Genomic DNA, 16464 nt, shown 5'->3' on the forward strand with positions numbered 1-16464 from the left:
CAATGAAGCCCCTTCTATTTCGCCACATTATATTTAAAAACTGGGAAACAGCAAAGACGATGGGTTTAGAGGTGTCATATTTTAGGACTCGAAGAGCCTCCCTGCTATGCTCAAACCGCAGGTTCCGGCAAAGTTGTATTAGCCAAGAGCACGTGCTCCCTGATATCACGGACAGAAAAATAGAACATGCAGTTCAGTTTCCTCTTGTCTCTTCATCCATCCACTCTTCATATGCATATTGTTAAATTGATAATGAGTATGACACTGATTGCATTTGCTGATTGTTTTCTCTCCCTCTTGTGAGATTCATTGTTTGCATTTGTAACCTGTATGCAATGAGCATTAATTATTCACAATCATTTGAGATAAACTTTATTAATCTCACTGACAGTCTGTGTTTATTTAGTTAGTTAGAAAGATAGATGGTACTATTATTACCATCAACTTCTCAACTAATTGGTCCATCGAGCGAGAGCAAAGAGTTGATATACAGACTTAGTTATGTATTTAGAAATGTTAGACATGAACCTGTACAGGAGACAATTGTTCACATCATTTAAACTCGACCCCCAACGCAACAGGGATTTCTGAGTTGGGTGAATGTGTATGGGCCATTTGTATGACATATTGATGAGTATCGATCCTTGATAAAGTGTAGCGCTGGATCACCTTTTACAGCAGCCACTTCAGCTCATAAACCAGCCCCACCAGGAGCAGCCTGCATTCTGCTCAGCCCATCTCCAACTTTGACCGCTCATCCACACAGGCACCCAAGCATTCCATGCATCACAGTCCCACCAACATTCCAATACCAACTCTCACTCTGGCTGAGCAGCAGGGAGACAGCGAGGCTGGGAACATACTAATACAATCAGGATATAACAAAAACGGTATGGTTTAATGGACATTTTCACCCAACTATAACATCTCTTTATTCTTTGTTGTTTTAGTGACTCTATATAAAGGTCAACCTTGTAATTTTGCATGGATAATGTCTCATATTCGAAACAGGTGAGTAAGAGAAGAATGATCAAGAGATGGGTTAGAAAGAAGCCCCTGAGAGAAGTAGGAAGGATGCCAAGAAATAGGCGACTTAGAGAGAGAAGGATATAGGTAATAGAAAGGTGATACAGAGACAGACAAATGAGAAAGCTGATGAAGAGAGATATGTGAAAAAGAAATAGCTGAGAGAGAGGCAGACATGTGAGAAAGAGGTGATGAAGACACTGGGTCATTTGAGAAGGAGACAACTGAGAGAGAATGGTGAAAACATTTTTTGAGACAGAGAGAGAAAGAGAGAGAGAGAGAGAGAGAGAGAGAGAGAGAGAGAGAGAGAGAGAGAGAGAGAGAGAGAGAGAGAGAGGGGGGGGGGGGGGTTAGAAGCAAAGGGGTTACAAAGAAAGATAGGTTTAGCGAAGGCCCAGTAGGATGCTCCTTATCTACAAATGGTGAAGTACTAAAGGTGGAATGACCACAGAAAATCTCCACTGACACTGCTGTGATCATGCATCGGGCTGCATCGTGTCCTCAGTGCAACATGTTCCCAAAGTCAACCTTTGCAAGGATAGCAGCCTGGGCAGAAAGAAATTTGGCGCCCTTACTGCTGTTAGTAAATGAAACGAGGCAGCAGGTTATCATCAGAGTTGTGACAGGCATCTGAACACAAATATCTCTGCATCTGTCCCAATCACCTTAATTAAACACAGATTACCACCTCACACTGGTGCTACATTGTTTGGTGTTTAAAAAAAAATCAATGAAAGCAACTTTAATGTGAATCACTGGAGCCAGGCGACAGGGAATCTGCTGTCTGCATGACCTTACTACAAACAGCTGCTTGCGCCCCTCTGAAGATTGCCGCTCAGGGCCTGGGCTCAGGTCGCCAATTTCAAAAGCTGGCTCTGCGTTTCCCTTTGGAGCCACCATGATACAAAGTCTGTATCAGATAGAGGAGTGACTCACCACAGCAAGTGAGAATCCCTTCCTGATAGATAGCACTACAGCATCAAAGCGAACCAGGAAGTAGGTAGTTTTCAAAGGAAAATATAAAACCGCAGCTCTACACATTCCATATACAGTTCTGGCAGCTTGCAATCGAATTATAAAAAACCGGTTAGCCACTGCTAAACACGACAATTCACTTTTAAATGTGTGTAATGTGCACAGTTTTAAAATTAACATTCCAAGAAAAAAAATATATATATTTACAACTCGCAAGCATTTTTTATTTTGTGGACAAACAAATTTAGATTTGAATTTTGCACGTCTTGTTTGTTCTCATAATTTAAAGTGTGCACTCACCCTTATTTAGGGATTAGCTGTTTCTGACTCTCTGATAAATACACAATGCATGCATTAAATGATGTACTGATATATTGACTGAGCTCATCGCTTGCACTTAGACTCCAGCATCCGCCCTCACCCACACTCAGCACAGCACACTCCTTATCACATGTGTATTTAACAATTGCTGCCGATTGTACTTTGATCCAGCTTCTCTTAAACTGGTTGTTTTGCCATGTGCATTGTAAAGACACAAGGCACACGCGTAACAATGGAGTGTCGCCATTTTATGGAGAGTGAAGATCAGTGTGGATAATCATGTGGCGACCCGGAAATGACTTCCACGCTGGCCTCCTCTAGTGAGTTGGTTAATGTTTGATGGGGTGTTTGCTGTCTTACTCAGACTGGACGTTCAACTCGAGGAACGCCAAGGGCTTTGGCGCTCTCCCTGACAGCAATATCACCTCAGCTGCAGGATCTGTAGGCGGAGGAAGACCGCCCTAACGGGATTCATCCAAGCAAACATGAAGATGCCATCTGACACCCTGCGCTAATCTGCCTCGGTGGGATCTTTGAGGGTCTACATTTAAATCCACCAAGCCGGACTGACTATATACCTCTGGCATCTTTCTCTATTACTGTGCTGGCGTTTCACGATATCAATAGCGACATGTCTTTCCCTGGCCTAAGGTAAGTGATAGCTTTAAAAAATAAATATACCTGCATGGGACTCATTTAACAGGCTATGAGATAAGGTTTCCCATTTTATGCACCGTAAGAACTGGGTTATTATTTTACGTGAACAGCAAGAAGGCAACACAGAGTTCAATCCAGGCCCTAGCACTGTCAGATGTGAAGCATTCCAATGCCTCACCAAGCGTAGTAAGTGCTAAATAAATGCAATGACAAATAATGTCTAAGGTTGAAAACGGATGAGGAAGGGTCCTTCAAAAAATTGATTTGGAAAGAGCTCTCAAACAGCTGAAAATACACTTTGAATGTATATAGAATTCTGAACATGCTAGGGTTTGGCCAAATAATGAAATAATAATAGGCCATATAGAGCTTTCAAGATCACATCAAGAAACAGGCAATTGGGTTTTCATTTAGCAAGAACATGCAGGAACTAGACCAGTTGAACCGAGGGAAACTGCTGCTTTTTTCTTCTGAATTATCTAAGAATCCATTTGAATCCATTTATTAAAACGCAGGGGCATATTATCAAGGACCGGTGTTAAAAATATCGCAGTTTTATCGGCAGGAAACTGCCGATAAAACGGCGATAATGGGCTTGATAATACGCCCTTGTTAATTCCCATAGAAGCCCATGTTAACATCAGAACATGGGCTTCTATGGGAATTAACAAGGGCGTATTATCAAGCCCATTATCGCAGTTTTATCGGCAGTTTCCTGCCGATAAAAAAGCGATAATTTTAACATCGGTCCTTGATAATATGCCCCAAAGTGCCTGAGAATAAAGTTCTAGTGCCATCAGCAGATATCAGAGCTGGGTGAATACCAGTATTTTCTAAGTCATGCAAGTGCTTTAGAGGTTGTGACTATCATCTAGAAACCCTGACACCTCGATTGCTTTTGTCTCTATTTACTGGACCTCCAAAATTTTTTGACGTCATGCTCCAGACTTCATACTTCGAACTTTTAATATCGCTATAGCTGCATTTTATTGGTAAAGACACACAATTGGTCTATAGATTAGTAAAATGCATGGACTTTTCCGTAAACTAATTAGATAGATGTAACAGTAGACTGCATGATTTCGAATTTGAAATCGTAAATTATGGACTTAAGAGAATTTTAAGTTTGATATTTTAGATTTTCAGTTGCACAGTAGTAACTAAAAGACTTTAAAACCTGTGAAATCTGCTGGACTGCTGACTATATGACCCTGTGTCAGGACAAGTAATGAGGGCCTCTCGGATTATTCAGTTACTAAATTCCTTTTTATTTTGGGATGATATGAATCCTTTTAATCTAAAGTTCATAGTGTACAAACAGTCTTCTTCCAAAGGGCTCCTGGACCTCTCTTCTTCCTTACTCTTAGGCTTTCTCGGTCTTGCAGCAACCCTCAGGAGAAAACCAAATCACAAGACCATTAGATTTCAATTCCCTAATTTATTCACCCTTCACCAAGGAAACACCTTTGTTAAAAGAACAGGCCATCAATGCCGGTTTGCGCAAAAACCCGGAATTCCCATACGAAGTGCAGGGGTTGATATCCGTGCCGTTCCACTAACTGTTCTCTATCACAGAACTGAAGGTGGGACTAGATGGTATTGGAGGTTGAAACTTAAGTACCCCACACCTTCCCAGTACCGAAAACAAGCTCACCTAGACCCATACATACTTCCAGCACAAATTCAACCCTCAAGACAAGCAAGGGATTGTGCCACACTTGCCTGAGGCAAGTCCCAGCGGTCGCATCCCGTATGTCCACCCTCGGGTTCTCTCTCTCCTGGCCACCGCAATCTGAAGCCGTCACCATGGGGAACTCGTCTCTCCGTCTTCTCCTCAGGACTCGCCCGACCTTCATTCTCCGCTACCACGTCCGTTATTCCTTCGTCCTCCCTCGCACCGCTGTTCATCTTCCTCCAAACCACCAACGTCAATCCAGCTGAGCCTCCATCTTCTTACGAGTGTTGCCCCGCCTCCTCCACAACTAATCTTGGGGTGACCAGCCAAACTTTTCCAGGTCAAAAAGAAGAGAAATGCTAGATTGCGTTGTTCCAGTGCCCCAGGGTCCTTGCTTCGCTCATCAAGTCGGGCACGCTACAGACCCATTGCTCAATTCCTCCTGATGCTGATATAATAAATCGGCAGTTGTTATGAATTAGCAGTTTATAATGTCTTGTTAGGAATGTTTCTGTAGTGAGTCATCTATGAGATTTTAAATATTGTTTTATAATTGTTCTTCAGATCAGCCTCTCTGGATGATTTTAGGAACATATTCTTAGCCTTACTGTTCTGTATATTAGACATAACATTGCTGTTTAGGGTTGCCAGACCTGGCCCTTTTGACAGGTTTATCCCCAAACCTTTTGCATTTTGTCACCTATTTTTCTGACCCTGACTTTGTTGGCTATATGATTCTGGGCACTTTACCACTACTGATCAGTGCTAAAGTGCATATGCTCTCTGTATAAATTGTGATATGATTGGTTATTCATGAATGGCATATTTGATTTACTGGTAGATCCCTAGTAAAGTGAAGTGAGTGTGACAGGACCTGTAAATCAAATGCTACTGGTGGGCTTGCAAAGAATCAAAGAAGGGTCTTGACTCCTAACTCAGCAAGGCTGAGTCCAACCAAATTTATGTAACAAAACAAGGGCCAATGCTGAGAAACCTGACTATAACATGACCATTAACCAAAAACGCTGTTGAAAAATCAAACACAAACAGCCTGCTCAACGTATAGCATCACGTGAGATTTATTCTCTTTCGTCAAATTTTTACTTTTTTAGCACAAAACTTTTTAGTGCATGGGAATACAAAGAATTATTATATACAATATATACAAACATAGGCAAAAAATGCAAAAAAACATTTTATACATTACATACACACTTGGCCAGTCAGTCATACAACATGCATTCACACAAAATGGCGCAAAAACGATATATCCACGTATTGGTGACAAATGAATAGAAATGATTCCTTTCGTGATTATCAATTTACAGAGTCTGTTCTAATTCACAGCTTTGTCAAAAATTATCTTGTATCAAATAAAAGAGCTGGTGTCATAACAATGATACACCCAATACGGGACAGGGCTGGTCGACGCGTTTCGAACCCCTGTTTGTAGTCGGGGTTCTCCTCAGGACCGGGTAGGTTCTGAAAAAATAATAAAAACTTACTTAGGATTGTAAACTACAGAACGACAAGAGAGACCAGCTCAAGATTAGCCATCTAGCGGCTTTGGCTAATCTTGAGCTGGTCTCTCTTGTCGTTCTGTAGTTTACAATCCTAAGTAAGTTTTTATTGTTATGACACCAGCTCTTTTATTTGATACAAGATAATTTTTGACAAATTAATTTTAGGCTAAAAAAGTAAAAATTTGACGAAAGAGAATAAATCTCACGTGATGCTATACGTTGAGCAGGCTGTTTGTGTTTGATTTTTCAACAGCGTTTTTGGTTAATGGTCATGTTATAGTCAGGTTTCTCAGCATTGGCCCTTGTTTTGTTACATAAAAAACTGGTGGGCTTGCAGCACTGGATGTGCCTCCCACATGAGTAGCCCTGTAAATGTGTGCCAGACTTACCACTGTAGTGTCTGCGAGTGCAGTTATAAACTGCCATGTTGATCTGCCAAGTGTACCCACTTGCCAGGCCCTTTGCAAAGAAGTAAGCTCATGGTGAACACTTTAATTTCTGGTGCCCGAGCTGAGAAAACTCTAATCGGGCTTCTCCCATGTTGGCAGGTGCTTGCTGCAAGTGTGGTCTTTGCTTGGGCCAAGAAGTACCCCGCTTGCGGACATGCCTAAGTTGAAGAGGGCGCCCAGTGCCCAGAACAACATGAGGCCTTCCTGCAGTAGTCGTGCACTGGGAGCAGAAAGGCAGAATACGCAACGGGGCTGCCTTTGAGAGATGGCAGCCGCAATCTAAATTAAAGAGCACCACCTGGAAACCCGGGAGTGGTAAGGCAGAGTTGACAACACAGCCACTGTGAGAGACGGCAGCCACAACCCTGATTTGAGAGCACTGCCTGGAGGACTGCAACCAAGGTCTGTCGGCGCAGCAGGAGGCCAGAGAAGCGATTTGGCTCCTCTGCCAGCCATGTAGTGTGGCCATGATTCCTGCAAGGACTCGGGGCGACGGAACGGCTCCCTTTACTCTGGGTTAGGTGGTCAGAGATTATCAGCAGCAGCGCCGCAGGTTGGCGGGCAGCTGCAGGGGATCAATTGATGGTGGAGACCAGTCAAGATCTGTCGAGTGGAGTGGCCCATCGGGCCATTCGCCCCTATTTCTGATGATCAGGGCTCATACCGTGGGTCATTTGCTTTAAAGCACAATACCTGGAGAAACCTCAACGGAGGCACCTGGCTCATGGAGTAGCAATCTAGCGCAGCAATTACCATATTCCCTGTTGTAGGTGGGCAGGTGGCCCATGAGCCTACTTATAGATAACAGGGACACCATATACTATATAATAGGAGCACAGGTGCCGCTCTTTGTGTGTTTATGGCATGACTTAGTAATCTCTATGCTGTGGAGCACTTGTGGTGATCTGTTGATGTCATATGTGTTGTATTTCACTACAGGCTGCATTTCCTATCCTGAGGTTATAATAAGTTTAATTTTAGTCCTGGTGACACGATAACAAGTACCATTTCTAGGAACTACATATTATTTACAGTGATGGTGTTAGGTGTAATTTTCATAATATTTTATGACGTATGCACCATATAAGTCTTGACTTTAGCGCACCAGCTATGATATTATGCCTACTATTTTCTAACGTGTGCAAGCCATGAGTATTTATTATATAGCACTAATTGTGATGTTATGAGAGTAGCCTCGTGGCAAAGTTATTTTATGATCTTGCCATGTCATGACAATTGCCTAGTTGGCAAAGTTATTCATGTGATTGTGATCTAATGTGTTTTATGTACAATACACACAAAATGTTAATATAACCTTGTGTAGAGTTTCTTTTTGTGGTGTGCCTAATGTGTCACTGGTGAGTGTGTGTGTTGCACAAACACTTTACAAATTGCCTCTGGAATAAGCCTGACTGCTCTGCCACACTATCAAGTGGGTGACCAGGGGTTATCTTGTGTGTGTAACTCCCTTACCCTGACTAGAGTGGTGGGTTCTGCCTGGCTTAGGTGCATACCCTAGCCAACCAGAAACCCCATTTCTAACAAGGGGCGAGTTGTATACCAGAATGTATTTTGGATTTATTTTTTTTATCTAACAAATACAATTTCTGAATCTTTCTTATCCATTAGTTCCTTTCAATCTGAGTGACTGCACGAAGCCTATGCACATTATTCACATTCTGCCTAAAATAGACCATTTCTCTTTAGTGACAAATTTGGTTCAAAGTGTGTTTCATACTATGCATTTTTATTTTAACATTAAATAACAGTAATTTATTTTGCCTGCATTTTTTAGGCCTACTTAGTTGATGACGTATAGAGAGCTTAGAGTACACTGTACATCATAACTTCTTGCCATTTGAGTGCTTGCTTAGGTGGCATATTGTTCTTATCTCCTTCACAAATAATAAACTACCTGGCACACGTGAAAGCGTGTTATTTAATAAACCTCACAAGTAAAACAACCACACCAGTGAATGATTTAAATTCTTACTGCAAGCATATGGCAGACATAAGATGATGGCTGCATATGTTTTTTTTAATTTTATGGGATATACTTGCATTAAAAAATGTACCCATTGTACCAGATTGTGCCGGCCAGACCTGCTTGCCTTGCCCATGCTTGTATAAATTGCACGTACTTCCATCTGACCAGGCCTCTATCTTGATTCGAAAATGATCCAATTGTGAATCTTCTTCCTCTCCAAATTCGTGAAGTCTTTTAAAAAAAACTTCTCAAACGAGATGGATCTCACCAAAATTGGAGTTAATAAAAAAATATAAGGCAGCATGAAAATATTCATCTAAAGTAGAATTCTGGCAGTAGAAATAAAATAACTAAAACAATTTCTTGTACGTGAATTTTCCTGAAGGAAATGTATTTTCAAAACAATTCTACCGCAAATACCTTTCAGCTAGAACACTCCACATAAGATTCAATTATCAACAAGGCGATAAAGACATGATTTCTGACTGCCGGTATTCAGTTTAAGAGAAAGTTCCATGGCTAAATAAAAGCACAAGGCAAAACAAATTAACTCCATTAAACACCAATAAATAGTTCTAAGATGCATCTGGAATCAACTTAACTTTCTACATCATATTTCTTCTTGTTTCCACCTGGATCCAGTAGAAACCACTGGTAACTAAAATCATTTAGGTGTCAGGCCCCCAGATTCATCAAAGTTATGTTTTGCGAGTCCTTAATAGCGAATTTTAAGGATTCGCTATTAAAGGCTCGTAAAACGGGATGCATGTAGGAATCGCAATGTTATTTGCGATTCCTACTGATTCCTTATTTGCTAATCGCAAATAAGGAATGGCTTATGAATGGGGAGTCATTCCTTATTTGCGATTCGCAATTAGCGAATCGCAAATGAGCCGCAATTTCAAGGGTGCCAGGGTGTCCAAAGGACACCCTGTTACACCCCTGAAATGGTAATGTTCACTGGTGTTGCGCACACACATGTCCCAAGGACATGTGTGTGCGTAATATACAACTTAGAAAAATGCACTAAAAGGCATATTTCTAAGTTTTTGCTATTTACCACGTAGTTTGACTTCGCGGTAAATAGCGGCCCCAGATTGCGAATTCGCAATCTTGGAATGGTTCATGCGTTACATTTAAGGAATCGCAAAGTGCGATTCCTTAAATGCAATCGCAATTTGAGAACTCGCAATTATGTGCGAATTCTTAAATTGCGAGTGCATGAACCCTTGATGCATCTCAAATGTCATTTTTGCGGGCTCAAACGGCCGAATTTTGCGATTCTCACCGTTTGCGCTCGCAAAAATGCTTGATGCATCTACCTGATAGTCCTGAGAGTTCGTAGCTATTTCTGCAGCATTCCCATTTTAAACGGAAACAAATACCCCTGGAAAAAGTTTCCATTTACATATGCATAGTATGGATAGAACTCACAAAGTCAGAAATGTCCACTTTATTTATGGCGGCGGTAAATCAAAAACATCTAAGTTACTCAGGCAAAATGTTTGTAGCTATTCTGTAACTAGCTCAAGCGTAGGATATGCATTAATGTGGAAAGATGAGAGTTCCCAAATATATTAACATGAAGCAAGCAGAGGATGCATAGAGTACTCGTGGTCAAGCAATGAATATTGCAATCACCACAAAGGAGAAGACTTTAGAATTTGCCACAAGAGTTTTGCACAGCTGTCGCTACACTTACAATCATGCCTAAAGTACATCTAAATTGACATACCAAACACGGGTGGAGTGAAGAAGTGAAATAAAAAACACAAGGGGTGGTATGCGTAAAAAAAATGATTTTTCAGGTAAAATTAAGGAAATAATAAGAATAGAAGTAACATTTTGCATTTCTCTGCCCCTGAACACAAGCGAGCAATACTTCCAAGGAGAGTATGAGTCGAGTTCTAGAAATAGGTGTAAGTCTGTTTTCCACATAAATAATAATGACTTTTGAGAAAATCCACGCAATATGAACATGGGCATGTTAGGTGCCACTGGAAATGTTTGTGATTCACAAACAGTCCTAAATGCAGCCATTGCATTAATTTACTAATTTCTTAGGTTACAGCGTTTGTTAGCAATCACACTGAACCAGGGGGCAGATTTACAAGCCCCTTGCACCTCTTTTACACCACCGTTGCGTCACTTTTGTGACTCAGCGGCGGCGCAAAAGATGCGCCATGGTGTGGGGTATTTACAACATGACGCATCTGGGAGATGCGTCACATTGTAAAGCCCTGCGCCAGAAGTAGGCGTTCCTGCGCAGGGAGGGGTGTTCCGGCGCAGGAACGCCTCCCAAAAGTGGCTGAGTGAAATCTACAAGATTTCACTCAGTCACTTTTGAGCCCATGCTGCGTCAAAACCCTGCGCCTGCTTGAAGCGACGCAACTCCAGTAATGCGCCGCCTTTACGGCACAGATGCGTCACGCATCTGTTGCGTTTTTTCCCCATGGTGCGCCGCATTGTAAATGCGATAGATAAGCTAAATGTCCAGGTAGGAGTCATTCACAACAACCACTTTATATTTATCAGTGTCACATGAGTGATCCCACAAATCAATAGAGTGACCCGAGGGTTTATATCAAAAATATATTCACTTTATTTTTGATTATGCAATTTAGATTTTTTCAAAAACTGGCAACAGACAGACTAACATAACATGTAAACTAAATGCTAGTCTACATACACCTACAGCAAAATGTGTGGCTACGTACTCTAAACCACAACAAAGTAAGTAATTACACATAGAAATTCACAAATCAATTTGCACAGTGAATTATACAGTGTATTGCATGTCAGGTGTTAAGCGTCGACGTTTCGGTCCATGCTGGTCAAGTAGATCCGTCGGACCATCTTCAGGACAAAGACGTTGCACAGCAATGTCTAGTATAAACACAACAATAACAATAATAAACCCTGAGGCACATGGAGACCAATATCCAGCTTAGCACAGACCAACACAAAAGACCAACAAAGTGAAGCCCAATAGCATGTTAACTACTAAAAAACTACTAAAAACCACACCAACTAGAACATGCAGCCAGTGAGCATGCGGGTTCAGTACTACAAGAGGTGGTATAATTGTGTGACTAATATTCCACATCTCGCCAAATGCGTGTAATCTTCAGTGAAAAACACACCAGGTGAAAGAATAAAAGGGAGTATCTATAACTGTAAACTAAATCACGGGCATCTTAGTATCCCGAGGTCTGAGTAATACTCACGAGAAATAAAACGCCACTCAGGTCGTTCTATATATGAATTAAAAACAAAATATAACATAAAACATTAATCCCCAATAGTGCCTGTAATAGCGTTATCAACTGCCACTGTAATCATGTACCAGTACGCCAAGTAACAGAAGTCAACTTACACGTCAAAATGTCGCCACGTAATCTATAAACAAATGACATGGGGAAGCGTTAGCGTGTGCGCCTGCATAATCAGGCATATCAAAATACGAAACACGGAACGGGCTCCAAAAACGGAGCAGACGTGTAAAACTTACTTAATCAGCAGCTATGCGCCGGCTCTTCGAAGTCCGTGCTCGTTCACCGGTAACTACTCGGGACGCCCAGACATCAGAACCATCACGTGGTTAAGTAAACTGGTGACGCCAACGCGGCCCGTTAAGGCGGCGGCCATCTTAGCCTAATCACAGGCCATGGGATAAAGTGTAGTTCTTAAACATATAACAACAGTAAAGTGCAGAACAACCGGCTATAGCCATCATCGTGTAACATTACATAAAAAATTACATAAAAAACGTGTACATATCGGAAAATTCAGAAAGATCAGCCAACACGGGCTAGTAATTCCTACACAGATGGATGGAGAGGAGGGCAGAAATATCCATGAGTGAGCAGTAAGGTATAAATAATCAGATAGCATTTACATCCATATAAACAATATAAACAGGCGCACAAGCAGTCAGGTCAAAGTGGCCAAATTGTGCCATTCAATAAAACTGTTAAGCCCATTTTCGACTGTGTCACACAACCAAATCAGTTTGTTTTCCCTTTGTGTCAGTAGTTTTTCGACATTGGGTCTTCTCCTTGTGCCTCTTACACATTCTATTACATACCATTTCATATCAGTAGGAGCATGCGACAGTTTAGTAAAGTGCTCAACTAGTGGTGCTGTCATAACTTTACATCTGATACGAGATTGATGCTGGGTAATCCGTTTTCTTATTTCCTGCGATGTTTTGCCTATGTAATAGAGGTCACACGGGCATTGAATGCAGTAAACCACATTTTTGGTCAGGCAGTTAGAATGATGTTTGAATACAAATGTTTTTTCGTTAATACAGCAACTTTTTTTGGCCTGAGTGGTGGCACAAGCAGTACCACAATTGTAAATGCGGCGCATCCATGGTGGAGGAGCCGCGGCGAACAATAACTGGCGCATCCCTGCTGATATTCAGGGATACGCCACTTATTGTAAATCTGCCCTTGAGTGTTTTACACTTCACAGTAAAATGTCCATTTTAATAATGGCTGCTGAAAGTGCAATGGATTGATTATCATTCACGTTCAATCTTTCACTTAAACTTCCTTTCTACTCTTTGACGTTCTTTGTGCACTGTCTAAGGAAGGATATGCGCTCTTCACATGTTTTAAATATGTCACTTCTGTCAGTCTTTCAGTTCCGCCCGCTTGAATGACCAGGTAAAACCAGGCATTGTTTAAATTAAGCATTTACTGTGACCAAATTAATGTCTCATGTAGACTACTTTTCACAAAGTACAAATATCTGAAAAGACCAGAACTCAAACCACCACCTCTTTTAACAAATATTGTCCACGCTGAACATTAAGAGAGACCTCTTAATCCTCTTAGCTTGCTGCTAATTATATTTATTTTTGCGTATTTATATAGCACGGACATTACCCATAGGTGGCAGAGCACTTAACAATAAAGTGAAGAATGTTAAATGAGAAAATCAGAGTAACAGGTTAGTAGGTGACAATACGTATAGCGACTATGGTTACTCATGGGAAGAGCTACGTATTTAAAAGTTAAATAATCATAACAGATTACATATTTAGAAAAAATGTAACTGATTAAGGTTACACAAATACATATAACACATTTACAGAGTTAAAGTGGAAAATCGTTATACCTCTCAAGTGTCATGTAGTAGTCAGGGTCACGCCATTAACAGTGAGAGCGTACGCCCAATGGGGAGCTTGGCGAGGAGTGTTATTGAGAAAAATGACCTTGGAAGAGAACAGTTTTAAGGTCAGTTTTAAAGATCCAGAAAGAGGTGGTGGTGTGAAGGTTTGGAGGTAGCAAATTCCAAATTCTACTTGCATTACTGGAGAAAGATTGTGCCATAAGAGCCTTAGCATGAGTTTGGCGGTGCAGGAGCGGGACCACCTTGCTCCCGCACTGCCAAACCATTATAGAAACCACCCGCCAGAACAGAAGTTTTCTACTGGTCTGGGGGACAGTTCATCGGTGTTCCCAAGGTGGTGCCCATGCCGTACATTCACATGGCATGAGGCACTAAGGACCCCTGTAGGGCCCCCTTTGCTTCTTCCCCGCCACACTTTATATGGCGGTCGCACTGCCATTAAAAGTGTGGCGGTGACAAAACTCGTGATATGCTTGGCAGGGCTGCAGCGGCCCGCCAAGCATATTGCAACCTCACAACTGCCTTGCCACCGCCAGGGATCTCCGGCGGTTGTGGTGGTCACAGGGTAGCCTGACCAACATGGTCCTAAGAGGGTGGTTGGAGGACCGCCACTGCTGCGTTCTCACGAGTCTGGCGGTCCATGGAAAACCAGACTCATAATAAGCCCCAAGCCTTTCCCTTTCAAAAGTTGGAGGTTCGGGCAGTAGATTTACAGCTTTTCGTGAAGGTCAAGAGCCACCTGAAATCCAGAGTTTGCTTGCTAGGTAGCAAGGGGTGGAAGTGTGAATGACTTTATGGGTGATGCAAGCTGTCTTGTATGTGGGCCTAGCTTTAATAGGAAACTGCAAACACAACAATGATGGACAGAATGTGGATCAATGTCACACATTCACCCCAGTCCAAAGATCTGGGCCCAAATCCATCGTTTTTCCACTCCACACCACCCTGGGTTAGACAATGGCGATATGCAAATCAGCGCTGACCCTGTGCCCCATGGGAACAGTACAGTCCGAACTACAAAAGCCATGTCCTTCCCAGAACGGAAACAAGCATCCGAGGACCGGCCCGGTTTCGAGGTAACACCTCTCATCAGCCCGGCTAGCTTGATTCCAGTGGTGTGGAGTGCCTGGGACTCACGTCTGAGCATCCCCAGTACACTTAGAGCGGTAACTGCAAACACAACAATGATGGACAGAATGTGGATCAATGTCACACATTCACCCCAGTCCAAAGATCTGGGCCCAAATCCATCGTTTTTCCACTCCACACCACCCTGGGTTAGACAATGGCGATATGCAAATCAGCGCTGACCCTGTGCCCCATGGGAACAGTACAGTCCGAACTACAAAAGCCATGTCCTTCCCAGAACGGAAACAAGCATCCGAGGACCGCCCCGGTTTCGAGGTAACACCTCTCATCAGCCCGGCTAGCTTGATTCCAGTGGTGTGGAGTGCCTGGGACTCATGTCTGAGCATCCCCAGTACACTTAGAGCGGTAACTGCAAACACAACAATGATGGACAGAATGTGGATCAATGTCACACATTCACCCCAGTCCAAAGATCTGGGCCCAAATCCATCGTTTTTCACTCCACACCACCCTGGGTTAGACAATGGCGATATGCAAATCAGCGCTGACCCTGTGCCCCATGGGAACAGTACAGTCCGAACTACAAAAGCCATGTCCTTCCCAGAACGTAAACAAGCATCCGAGGACCGGCCCGGTTTTGAGGTAACACCTCTCATCAGCCCGGCTAGCTTGATTCCAGTGGTGTGGAGTGCCTGGGACTCACGTCTGAGCATCCCCAGTACACTTAGAGCGGTAACTGCAAACACAACAATGATGGACAGAATGTGGATCAATGTCACACATTCACCCCAGTCCAAAGATCTGGGCCCAAATCCATCGTTTTTCCACCCCACACCACCCTGGGTTAGACAATGGCGATATGCAAATCAGCGCTGACCCTGTGCCCCATGGGAACAGTACAGTCCGAACTACAAAAGCCATGTCCTTCCCAGAACGGAAACAAGCATCCGAGGACCGGCCCGGTTTCGAGGTAACACCTCTAATCAGCCCGGCTAGCTTGATTCCAGTGATGTGGAGTGCCTGGGACTCACGTCTGAGCATCCCCAGTACACTTAGAGCGGTAACTGCAAACACAACAATGATGGACAGAATGTGGATCAATGTCACACATTCACCCCAGTCCAAAGATCTGGGCCCAAATCCATCGTTTTTCCACTCCACACCACCCTGGGTTAGACAATGGCGATATGCAAATCAGCGCTGACCCTGTGCCCCATGGGAACAGTACAGTCCGAACTACAAAAGCCATGTCCTTCCCAGAACGGAAACAAGCATCCGAGGACCGGCCCAGTTTCGAGGTAACACCTCTCATCAGCCCGGCTAGCTTGATTCCAGTGGTGTGGAGTGCCTGGGACTCACATCTGAGCATCCCCAGTACACTTAGAGCGGTAACTGCAAACACAACAATGATGGACAGAATGTGGATCAATGTCACACATTCACCCCAGTCCAAAGATCTGGGCCCAAATCCATCGTTTTTCCACTCCACACCACCCTGGGTTAGACAATGGCGATATGCAAATCAGCGCTGACCCTGTGCCCCATGGGAACAGTACAGTCCGAACTACAAAAGCCATGTCCTTCCCAGAACGGAAACAAGCATCCGAGGACCGGCCCGGT

General features: G+C 43.0%; 1 protein-coding gene across 1 annotated transcript in view; it reads left to right on the forward strand.

The window, feature by feature from the left end:
- Nucleotides 1-2350: 2350 nt before the first annotated feature.
- Nucleotides 2351-16464, forward strand: part of LOC144818669 (stimulated by retinoic acid gene 6 protein-like) — a 651836-nt gene continuing 637722 nt past the window's right edge. The window contains exon 1 of the mRNA XM_078676317.1: nucleotides 2351-2973. Coding sequence (XP_078532443.1) covers nucleotides 2954-2973 — 20 coding nt within the window. The 5' untranslated portion in view covers nucleotides 2351-2953. The remainder of the gene's footprint in view (nucleotides 2974-16464) is intronic.

Source organism: Lissotriton helveticus, chromosome 2_1 (assembly GCF_964261635.1).
Source record: "Lissotriton helveticus chromosome 2_1, aLisHel1.1, whole genome shotgun sequence".
Taxonomy (NCBI): domain Eukaryota; kingdom Metazoa; phylum Chordata; class Amphibia; order Caudata; family Salamandridae; genus Lissotriton; species Lissotriton helveticus.